At 39.8% G+C, this 12625-nt stretch overlaps 1 protein-coding gene across 1 annotated transcript in view; it reads left to right on the top strand.

Annotated features, from left to right (window-relative positions):
- The window catches only part of LOC106875370 (tRNA (32-2'-O)-methyltransferase regulator THADA), a 72903-nt gene that overhangs the window by 48611 nt on the left and 11667 nt on the right, over positions 1-12625 (top strand). Inside the window, exons 19-28 of the mRNA XM_014923467.3 lie at positions 572-730; positions 945-1081; positions 1248-1400; positions 2640-2741; positions 4063-4173; positions 5632-5878; positions 8069-8306; positions 9287-9511; positions 10966-11191; positions 12177-12389. Coding sequence (XP_014778953.2) covers positions 572-730; positions 945-1081; positions 1248-1400; positions 2640-2741; positions 4063-4173; positions 5632-5878; positions 8069-8306; positions 9287-9511; positions 10966-11191; positions 12177-12389 — 1811 coding nt within the window. The remainder of the gene's footprint in view (positions 1-571; positions 731-944; positions 1082-1247; positions 1401-2639; positions 2742-4062; positions 4174-5631; positions 5879-8068; positions 8307-9286; positions 9512-10965; positions 11192-12176; positions 12390-12625) is intronic.

Raw genomic sequence — 12625 nt, 5'->3', positions numbered from 1 at the left:
GTTGTAGAAGAGCAGCATCATCATACAAATGAGAGTTTTTGTTTCTTTCAATGAAAAACATGTCTAGCCATGGTGAAATATTACCTTATTTGGAAACGGGTAAGAGTTGGTGACAGCAAGGGCATCCAGCTGTAGAAAATTTGCCTCAGCAAATTCTTTCTGAACTATGCAGGCATGGAAAATGGATGTTAAATAATGATGACGATGATGATAATAATTATCATCATCATCATTTAATGCCTGTTTTCCATGTTGGCAAACTGGAGAGCTGCATCAGGTTCCAGTTGAGCGTTTTAGCTTGGTTTCTATGACTGGATGCCCTTCCTAATGCCAACCATTTTTTCATGGCACTGGCACAGGAGCTCTTTATGTGGCACCAGCATGGGTGCTTTTTATGTGGCACCAGCACAGGTACTTTCCATGCAGCACTGGCACAAATGTATTTTACATGGCACTGGCACAGGTGCTTTTTATGTGGCACCAACATAGGTGCTTTTTATGTGACATTGGCACAGGTTGATCATGACAATTCGTTCATTGTTATTGTTTTATTTCTTCCATTGTCTTTTAGGTCTCATTTGCTGTATCGAAGAATGTCTGCCCTACTGCATCGAATCTGTTGAAGATAACGAGGTCATTGCATGGCAATCAGTCCTAGAATATATCATCAATTTAGCCATCCGCATCATTAATGTCGTCATGTGCATATTATCAGGTGGACAAGATTCTAGTGAGTTACTTTTACCTTATTCTTTTACTTGTTTCAGTCATTTGACTGCGGCCATGCTGGAGTACTGCCTTCAGTGGAGCAAATCGACCCCAGGACTTATTCTGTCAGTCTCTTTTGCCGAACCACTAAGTTATGGCGACGTAAACACACCTATTTTTGTCTCTCATAATTTAAACTCACAAAAATAATAATCTAATTTTCTATCTCATTCCAGCTGCATGCCCTTCCTTTGCTGACATAGCTGTGGCTCTGGAGAATGTCATTTGTGACAGCCAAGCCACTTACCAAGCGTCTGTGGTTCTATCAAACGAATACCAGTTTCTTCTTTCCTGGTGCTGGATCAACCTCAAGGTAGGTTAACATTCGCCACCAAATTGATCAACCTTCCAAACCATCTTCATTGCACACTTTTCTTCAGATTTTCAGAATTGTTAGGGTATCAGAAAAAAAAAAATATCTACTTAATTAACCCCTTCACTTCTTTACCTCACCTCTATGTTTTTTTATCTTTTTACAGGAAAGTTCTTCTCTCTTAGGCCAAATTGTAAATTTGGTGAACAAGAATCAAAAGAGGAGCACTACCGTCACCAAAAACCTTACCCTATCCTTCGAGGTGTATCAGAAAATTAGCAACACTTTTGTTAAAGTCCTCACCCAGTGTAGGCATCGGGTTGGTACACCTTTCTGAACATTTCACAGCCTTCACCTAAATATAGCCACCAGGTCTTTAAAACTATTGTATCTTATTAACCGTCTCTGTTTCAATAGTTATCACAGTACTGTAACCACTATGGTATGCCTGCACAGGTGATGAGGTCAGGTCACAGATAGAAAAAGTAAGTGAAGGCGGCGAACTGGCAGAAACGTTAGCATGCTGGGCGAAATGCTTAGGTGGTATTTCGTCTGCCATTACGTTCTGAGTTCAAATTCCGCTGAGGTCAACTTTGCCTTTCATCCTTTCAGGGTCGATAAATTAAGTACCAGTTACGCACTAGGATCGATCCCTTACTTGTTTCTAAGCAAGATAATATTTCCCCAAGGCCAGATAGGTTTTTGCAAAATATTGAAAATGAAGGACATTCATTCACATCCATCATCAGATGTCAAGACAAGGGGACTCACACACACATACACACACGATGGGTTTCTTTCAGTTTCTTCAAAATAAATCCACTCACAAGGCTTTGGTTGTCCCAGGGCTATAGTAGAAGGCACTTGCTGAAGGTGCCATGCCCTAGGACTGAACCAGAAACCTTGTGGTTGAGAAGCAAATTTCTTAACCACATAGCCATCCTTGGAGTCTAAAGCTTTCAGCCCTGTATCACACATATAATATAATTAACTTATAGGCACAGACGTGGCTGTGTGGTAAGAAGTTTGCCTCCCAACCACATGGTTCTGGGTTCAGTCCTACTGTGTGGCACCTTGGGAAAGTGTCTTCTACTATAGCCTCAGGCCAACCAAATCCTGATGAGTGGATTTGGTAGGTGGAAACTGAAAGAAGCCTGTCATATATATAAATGTGTGTGTGTGTATATCTGCCTGTGTCCCACCTCCACTGCTTGACAGCTGGTGTTGGTGTGTTTATGTCCTTGTAACTTTGCAGTTTGGCAAAAGAATTGATAGACTAAGTACCAGGCTTAAAAGAAAAGTACTGGGGTCAATACATTTGAGTATATATTCCTCAAGGTGGTGCCCCAGTATGGCCACAGTCTAATGACTGAATTAATTAAAAGAGAAAGGATAAAAGATATTGTATAGACAGCTCAGATGCACACACACACACACACACACACACACACACACACACACACACATGCACATACACACGCATGCACCACAATCCCAATATCATTTAAAAACACCTTTATATCATGGTTAAATCTGAATACATTGCTTTCTATTGCAGGGTGCCATTGAGAACTGCCGTTCAGGTTTTATAGATTTCTGTATGACATTGCTTTCTACTAAACACAGTGCCAGTTCTATTCCTGAAAAAGTTCTGGTCCAAGTGAGTTCTCATTCTTTTATTTCATTTTACTTTCATTTTTGTCATCATCATCATCATTTAACGTCCATTTTCCATGCTGGTGTGGGATGGACAGTTTGACTGAGGACTGGCAAGCCAGGAGGCTGCACCAGGCTCCAATCTGATCTGGCAAGGTTTCTACAGTTGGATGCCCTTCGCTCTGAATCTCCCTGACAACCACTCCGAGAGTGTAGTGGGTGCTTTTTATGTGCCACCTGCATGGGTGCCAGTCAGGCAACTTTGGCATTGACCATGCTTGAATGGTGCTTTTTATGTGCCACCGACACAGGTGCCAGTCAGGCAGCAATGGCATCAGTCACGGCTATGATTTCACTTGACTTAACAATATTTTCATTTAATTATGTTTGCATAGATAGGATGGTTTTAGTAAATTAAGACAGTTTCATGTTGTTGGATGGTCTATATAATACTTACTAATGAAGTAGAAGTGGTCGTATGATCATGTGATGGTAGAAGATGTCAGTGTATTTGTTTTAACATTTTAGCCCAAGGAAGAGTTAGTACCTAAGATCCCTGTAGTCAAGCTGTCATGATTAACAGAGTTATGATCAGTTTGAACTTTAGTGATTGGAATAATATTGGAAGGGTCACGACATTTTGTCACAGCTGTTTTGGTCCTGCCTATTTGGCATTCCTGATTCAATGCTGACTTTTTTGACATCAGACAGTTTTATGTTTCTCTCATTCTCTCTCTCTTTCTCTCTGTAATGGTGGTTGATGATATCATGAAATAGTTACCATAGTAATACTGATATCCGATGATATATTGACTAACCCTTTTGATACCAACCCTGCTGAAACCGCCTCTGGCTCTGTAGTACAAATGTCTTGTTTTCATAAGTGCTTGAATTAAAATCTTCCACCAAACCTTAGTCACAATTCTTGTTCTTAACACCAGCTTAATGGTAACTAAGATATTTTACTAAATTCTTTGTTATATTTAAAATTAACTGAAAGAAACACAGAGCATCTCAAAATAAATACAGTAACAAAAGGGTTAAAAGAATAACATTGAATAAGTCATAAATTCTGACATATGAAAGTTTAGTTTAACTTAAAATCAGGACATCTTGTGAGGAACTATTCTTTTAATACAATTATTAACTGTGTTCTGTCTTTTTGTCTGCTCCTCTCTCTCTCTCTCTCTTTCTCTCACTCACTCCTCTCAGATTCACACAAACTTTGTTCTTTTTTCTCTCCCTTCTCTTCTGTCTCTTTGTACACATATTTCCACATATAAGCATACCTATCTCTTTCTATAATTTTACATTTCTTTTTCTAGATCCTAAAGAGTTTAAACAGTGGTGAACTGGATGTATCGATAACCCGTCGGTCAGCAGGCCTCCCCATCATTGTTCAGTGTATCTGCATTAGTGAAAGGAAAACTAAAAATGTAAGATTTTTCCTGTCATTTATTTCACTTTATCAAATTTCTCTAAAGTAACACACCTGCATTAGTGGTCCCTGCTTGTCTGAAGAAGCTAACTGTTTCCCCATTCAATGTGCTTTACTAGTGTAGTAGTTCTCAAACTGACAAATACCAGACCCCCAACAAAATATCAGTGATACTTATGTTTATTTATATGTTACACTTCTGCTTTATTAGTAGCTAGCTTAAAAGCTGCACTCTGTATGGACTTTTCAGCTAGGTCATGTAGAGGGCTAATTGAACCTGCATCCCAAAACTAAAGAGAGCAATAATAATAAAGCATTTTTCGGTCTCCTAACAATATGGTATTACTTTAAATTCAGTTTAAATGACAGTCTTGTAAGTTCACAAATTTTTGGAGATTTTTAAAATTTGAATTTTCAACTGTCAGAATATAATAAATCCTCATCCAGACCTGATCCCAATGCTGGATGTTCAAGTACCAACTGAAGGGCAGATTTTCAATCCTGGGATCATCCTGATTCCAAAAAGGTATAATATGTCCATGTAGAGCAAACGTAGACTGAAGTAGAAGGGTTCTGGACAGATGGGCAGACAAAATTTTGCATTTATTATTATAAACTGACAAAATACAGTTTGCATCCATATAATTCTTTCTTCAGACAAGTTTACAAAACTGTATGTACAGTACATATTATTTAACTGAAAGTAAAATGCATACAGTAATAAAGCCTATAATAACATTAGTTATATTTATTGACACGGTGCAGGCATGGGTGTGTGGTTAAGAAGCTCATTTTGCAACCACATGGTTTGGGGTTCAGTTTCAACTGCATGGTACCTTGGGAAAGTATTTTCTACCATAGTCCCCCACCCCCGGCCTACCAATGCATTGTGGGTGAATTTGGCAGATGGAAACTGTGTGGAAGCCCATTGTGTGTGTGTGTCTGTTTGCGTCTGTCCTCCACTGCATGACAAGTGCTGTTGGTTTGTTTACATCCCTATAACCTAGCAATTCAGCAAAATAGACCAATAAAATAATTACCAGACTTAAAATAAGTACTAGGGTTGGTTTGTTCAGCTAAACCAGGGTAGTGTCCCAGCAGGGGCACAGTCCAGAGACTGAAACAAGTGAAAGATAAAAAAATAAAGATCATTGATTCTGGGGTGTGCGTTTGTCAAGTCAAGGTATGGACCACTTTCCATTTTCAGACAACTTTATGTATTTCATTTTTATATATTCTAAAGCAGAAATACCTTTTCATACAAATATGTTGAGTCAAATGGAAGAATATTTTGTATTAAACATAGAAATTTGTTTGCCCTCTTTTAAATCCTCATAATTACCCCTATAAGAAACATTGTGTTGTATGAGAGTATCTTTGTTTCTATTTCCTCTACAATTTTTCTTATCTACTCAGTTCTCCTCAAACATCAGTATTTGCCATTCCTTTCTTGCAGGGACACCTCATGACATACTCTATGAAGTCTCTGTTTGCCACAGCATCTCAGCCAGTGCCAGTTGCATCAACATGTGAGAAGCGGGACCTGAACCAGGTTCATGCTTTGAACATCCTCAAAGTTCTGTTTGGAGACAATAACCTTAACACTGGACTTCTTGCACACATCAGTGAAGCTGTCAAGTTGGTCATTGCTGGTTTTGAATCCCCTTCCTGGGCCATACGGAATGCTTCAACTCAGTTGTTCAGTAAGTGGCTTCATCTGTTTGTTTCAGTTCTGTTACTAAATTCCCTGTGTATTTGCAGACAGCTTGTTTGCGCAAGTGCTGCCAATTGAAAGTTCCATGTTAGTGTGTGGTAAGAATCTGGCTTCCCAACCACTTGGCCTCAGGTTCAGTCCCACTGTGGCACCTTGGGCTAGTGTCTTCTAGTATAGCCTCAAGCCAATCAGTCATTTGTGTGTGTGTATGTGTGTGTGTGTGTATGTGTTTGTGTGTGTCTTTGTGTCTGTGTTTGTTCCCCACCACTGCTTGACAACTGGTGCTAGTGTGTTTACATCTCTGTAACTTAGTGGTTCAGCGAAAGAGCCTGATAGATTAAGTACCAGGTTTAAAAAAAAAGTACTGGGGCCAATTCATTCAACTAAGATTCTTCAAGGCTGTGCCCCAGCATGACCACAGTCTAATGACCGAAACACATAAAAGTAAAAGTAAATAATAGATACCAGTAGGTTTCTGGGTTCATCAGGAGTGAATGCACACTGTTTTAGGACCTTCATATTACTGGCTCTACAGCAGACTGGCCCCTTTCATTGATGTGAAGCCACTGGATCAACCGACTAGTATTTACCCCTCAACATTTTATAAACCTTTCTCTTCAAAAGTTTTCTTACTGGTCTTCTCGTTTGCAGTTGCCATTGTCTCTTCTGGTGAAGAGGCATCTTGACTTAAGGATTTTTGCTTAGTAGGGGCTTCAGCTGGAGCATTTATCAATCCACTGTGTTTTAATGACTGGGATGATTTGCTTCGTGTTTGACTGATGACCTACATTGCTTTGATTTATTCTTACACTTCTTGCCTATTGACCTTACTGATGTTTTTTTTTTTATGCATGGCTTTGTGGTTAGGTTATTCAGCTCATGATCATAAGGTCATGAGTTCAATTCCCAGTAGCATGTTGTGTCCTTGGACAAGACACATTATTTTGCTTTGCTCCAGGCTACTCAGTTGGCAAGGTGGCATGTAAAAAAGCACCCACTACACTCTTGGAGTGGTTGGCATTAGGAAGGGCATCTAGCTGTAGAAACCTTGCCAGATCAGATTGGAGCCTGATGCAACCTCCTGGCTTGCCAGTCCCCAGTCGGACCATCCAACCCATGCCAGCATAGAAAATGGACGTTAAACGATGATGATGATGACCTGCATTTCAAAGGGCCAGCCTTGTCACATTCTGTGTCACACTGAATCTCCCCGAGAACTACTTTAAGGGCATGTGTGTCTGTGGAGCACTCAACCACTTGTATACTGGAACCCTTGTCGTCATAACCGATGGAGTGCCAGTTTTCATGTCTAACACTTCAGCTGCCATTGTTGTTTGCTAATCACCCAGCCTTTACACCTTCCTGCTTTATTTCGGTCCCATACTGCACATTAGTTTGGTCCTTGGATGATTCTAGTAGCATATCAGTTTCCTAAGAAAAGGGGTTTGCTGGCTCCTTGCCCCAACTCTTCTTCTTTTCTGGAGAAAGGGATATTGTGAATGGCCATCCACAGCCCTTCTTATAGTGCAACATAACCAGTTCTAAGAACAAGAGAGAGAAAGAGACAAACACTGAGACAGACATACAGAGAGAAAGAATTGATGTCATCATTGTCGTCGTCATCATCATCATCAATAACATCATCAACATCATTACTGTCATCATCATTATCAAATTTGATTTTTTTCCCATGTCAGTTAAAGTTTTATGAGTATATATTATTGCCAATGTGTTCTTTTTTTTTCCTAAAAAAATGAAGGACCCTTCATACTAGAAAATCTCTACTAATTAAGCTTTAAGAATCTGACTATTTGTCAAAATTTGTTTCTGTTATATGGACTGTTAGATTTGTTTGTTGTTCGTCTGAAGTCCCATATTTCAATATAGTTCGTCTGAGGTCCCTGTTTCGTTGTTGTTTTGTGTGACTGTCGAGGTTGAATGTTATTGGAATATATATGGTGAGGAAGACATTCTTGTTTCTTGATAATTAACATTAGGTGAGTGAGTTCTTTGTTTATAGTTAATAAACAAATAAATGTGATAACTAAGTTGTACAACTCGTTGTGTTTTCTCTGCGAGTCCCCCGAGAGGAATACAACAGTTTCCTTATGATTGCATCTCATTTGTTAATTGAATGTTTCACAAAGATTCTAATGATGCTTTTCTCTCTTGTTTCCAGGTACGTTAATGACGAGAATGTTTGGTCAGAAAAAAATTAAAGATGGATGTGTCTTAAATACAATGTCACTTGAAGAATTGGCTGTTCACTTCCCAGATCTTCTGCCATTCCTTCTGTCAAAATTGTCTCAGTCAAAGAATGTTCAGAAAACCATCCATATTCAGCCATCTTTGTTTCCTGTTTTGACGCTCCTCTCCAATGTAGGGGCCAGTGAAAAGATCAAGGATGACACTGTGAAGTAAGTTGCAAATTAGAACTTACTTTCTGGGGGTTAAAGGACGAGTTACATTTAACTTTTTAGCATTCAGATTATTCTATCAAATATACTCTTTACTCTTTTACTCTTTTCAGTCATTTGACTGTGGCCATGCTGGAGCACCGCCTTTAGTCGAGCAAATCGACCCCAGGACTTATTCTTTTCGAAGCCTAGTACTTATTCTATCGGTCTCTTTTGCCAAACCGCTAAGTTACGGGGACGTAAACACACCAGCATCGGTTGTCAAGCGATGTTGGGGGGACAAATACAGGCACACAAACATATGCACACACACACATACATAAATATACATATATATAAATATATACGACGAGCTTCTTTCAGTTTCCGTCTACCAAATCCACTCACAAAGCTTTGGTCGGCCCGAGGCTATAGTAGAAGACACTTGCCCAAGGTGCCACACAGTGAGACTGAACCCGGAACCATGTGGTTGGTAAGCAAGCTACTTACCACACAGCCACTCCTGCGCCTATAATGCATATTTACTGACATTGAATATCCATTTTCCATACTGGCATGAGTTAGATGGCTTGGCAGGAACTGGCAAAGCCAAGGGCCACACCAGCATCCATAGTCTGTTTTGGCTTGATTTCTACAGACGGATGCCCTTCCTAATGTCAACCACTTTACAGAGTGTACTGGGTGCTTTTTACATTAGCACTATCACCAGTGTTTTTATGTGGCACCAGCACCATTGCTTTATATGTGGCACCATCACCAGTACTTTTTATGTGGCACCAGCACCAGTGCTTTTTACATGGCACCAGCACCAACACCAGTGTTCTCTTTTGTGTGGCACTTTGGTTGTAGGATAGGTTTTTTTGAATTACAAGATTTCACTAACATGATTGTTTATTTTTAGAATGACATTGTCTCGTTATGTTCTTAGTTCATTTCCTGATCAGCATTTCTGTTAATCCATCTCCTATTTTTTGTTCCAGCCTATGTGACCAGTTCAGCATGCTGATTGAGCCACTTATTGAGAGCCGAGTCTATCAGATGCGAGAGCTTGCTGCTAGTGCAATGGTTGCAGTAACTGCACCGTCTCAAAGGCACAATAAAATCATCATGCTCTTGCACCAGATACCCAATATTCAGGATCAGCACAATAAAGTCCATGGAATATTCATATTTGTAGAGAAACTCCTACAAGCTCAAAGTTGGAAGTAAGCATTGGTTGAATCATTCTAAAAAAGCCTTTAACTTGTGACCCTGTCATTTAAACCCTGGTCAGCCCTAATTAAGCAGACCTGTTATCAAAGGTATTCCAGTTGTGACCATCTTGTTAGAAATAGTTTATATAGGGAATATATTAAATTTAATCTGAGGGAGATTTGGCTGTTATTTCTACTAGGTCAAACAACCATGTTGAAGCCCCTGAGAGATGATGAATCACTTGAGTCTGTAAGTTCTTCATCTTCAATATAGGATTTCTCTTCCCTTTTACTAGATAAATATATGTTGCTGTTTAGCCCCAGGTAAGTCCTGATCCAACAGAGCTATGTTCAAAGACATTCCAGCCATGATCAACCACCCTTTATTTAGACTTAGGGTATTTCATACTGCTTTATCCAATATATATCCTTGCATTTTAAAAGGTAGTATGATGTTGTTCGAGGAACATTTGGCTGCTGTTTCTATGAGGTCAAGTCGCCATGTAGTGGTTTGTTTTGTTTTGCCCACAAATCAATAGTTATCCAGTAGATCTATGACCAAACTTATCTCACCCATGAGTAACTAGTCTTCCATTCAGCCATGATGGATCTGCCACCAGTTTCAGTAATAAACATTCACTTGTTTGACCAACTGAATATAAGTGGCTGAAAATTCCAAACACATGTGTTTCCTTAATGCGAGTTTCATGATTTCTATCTAGACTGGACTGTTGAATTGCCAGTTCAGTCCATCTGACAGGCTTCTTCACAGTTTCTGTCCGCTGAATTTCACAAGACTTGGGTAATAAACATATATGAAAAAATAGGTAATAGCTGTATATTCCATATTTCAGGAGTTACAAGTCATTTATATTTATGTACCAATTTCTAAGTTAAGTATAGTATTCGTGATTATACTGCAAAATAATGGTTACAAAAATATATATACTCTTTTACTCTTTTACTTGTTTCAGTCATTTGACTGTGGCCATGCTGGAGCACCGCCTTTAGTCAAGCAAATCAACCCCAGGACTTATTCTTTGTAAGCCTAGTACTTATTCTATCAGTCTCTTTTGCTGAACCGCTAAGTTACGGGGATGTAAACACACCAGCATCGGTTGTCAAGCGATGTTGGGGGGACAAACACACACACACAAACACACACACACACACACACACACACACACACACACATATATACATATATATACGATGGGCTTCTTTCAGTTTCCGTCTACTAAATCCACTCACAAGGCTTTTGTCGGCCTGAGGCTATAGTAGAACACACTTGCTCAAGGTGCCTTGCAGTGGGACTGAACCCGGAACCATGTGGTTGGTAAGCGAGCTACTTACCACACAGCCACTCTTATGATTGGGAAATTGTTTGTGAGATGAAAAAAATCTTGTTTCGTGGAATTAAGATATTTTAAATTGTTACTTTTGTATTTGTTTCATTATACTTTCAGCAAAGATGATTTGAAGAGTATTTTACAGAAGCTGATTAACTTAGCTTTTCCACAAGATTTTCCTCTGGATCCACCATCATGTGGATTAATACAAGCTAGATTAATTCAAATAATCAAGAATACAGTGTTGGCAACACCTGGTATCGACTTTCTGGGTGACAACTGGAGTCAACTTTGCACCCATCTGTGGCAACAAATTGAATCAACCACCAAGAATAGTCCTACTGTAAGTCTTCGCTTTTTTTCTTCATGGCTTATTCAGGATAGAAGCATCAAGGCATATGAGGTAGGGGGCAGGGAAAGCAACCATAACTCACGGAATCCTGTAGGAGAGCTAGTCTGAAGACTTGCAATAGAATGGTCCCTACTAAAGGAACCTAATTTCAGTCACTACTTTACACCTCATGCCTGAAATCCCTACATCACAGGACGAAGGCAAACCTCAGTAAAATCTGCTTAAAAACGTAAGAGTGTAACGTGTTTTAAACATTGACATTTCAAAAGATATTGGCCAATGCCAGGGCTGTATAACCAGTCCATTTAAGAGTACCCTTCAACCATTGGACAATAAACTATGCTTGCGAAGACCTGTTGAGTTAAGTGAAATCGTTGTGGCCAATAACAGTACTGCCTGATTGGCACCCATGCCAGTGGAACATTAAAAGCACCATTCAAGTATGATTGTTGCCAGGGCCACTGACTGGCTCCCATGCCGGTGGCACATAAAAGTACCATTCAAGCGTGACCATTGCCAGCATCTCCTGACTGACTCCTGAGCTGGTGGAATGTAAAAAACACCATTTGAGCATGGTTATTGCCAGTGCCTCTGGACTGGCTCCTATGTAGGTGGCACATAAAAAGCACCATTTGAGCATGGCCGATGCCAGTACTGCCTGATTGGCCCTCATGCCAGTGGCACATAAAAGCACCCACTACACTCTGGGAGTGGTTGGCTTTATGAAGGGCATCCAGCTGTAGAAACATTGCCAGGTCAGACTGGGGCTTGGTGCAGCCTTTTGGCTCACCAGCTCTCAGCCAAAACGTCCAACCCATGCCAGCATGGAAAGCTGACGTTAAATGACGACGATGATGATGTTAGCTTAAAAATTCTTAGTGATGTAAAATCTAAAATGTGTTTAACATTTGCATGTTATTTATAAGCAGAAATCATTAGAGACAAACTTGATTCTGTTTCTGTTTTCTTTATATAGATTGGTTTCTCAAGCATGTTATCTGAGCATGCTGAACTGCTGTTTCATTGTACAACTGCAAGCTATGTCGCCGGAGAAGCTGACAGTCTTAAGCCAGTTGTTGACTTGCTCCTCACTTCAAAATGTTATGAAGTACAAGAACGGTGCTGCCAGACCTTACACCAATACCTGCAGTCCAAAAAACTCCCTGTAACATTCTGGGAAAGTGTAATGGTATGTATATGTTTTATTTGTGTTGTTGTTGTTTAGTCCCAGGTCAGCCCTGGTTGAACAAACCTATTATCAGAGACATTCCAGTCATGACCTTATGGACTTTTATTCAGCCATAATGTATCTAGAATTACACAATTCAATGTGTTCACTTTTTTCTTTAAAACAGTAGTATGGTTTGTGAGAGTGTGGAGGCACAATGGCCCAGTGGTTTCGATTCCCAGACCGGGCGTTGTGAG

Source organism: Octopus bimaculoides, chromosome 4 (genome assembly GCF_046866305.1).
Source record: "Octopus bimaculoides isolate indiv1 chromosome 4, ASM4686630v1, whole genome shotgun sequence".
Taxonomy (NCBI): Eukaryota; Metazoa; Mollusca; class Cephalopoda; order Octopoda; family Octopodidae; genus Octopus; species Octopus bimaculoides.
Note: the sequence above shows the minus strand (reverse complement) of the source record. Positions and strands in the feature narration are given on the sequence as shown.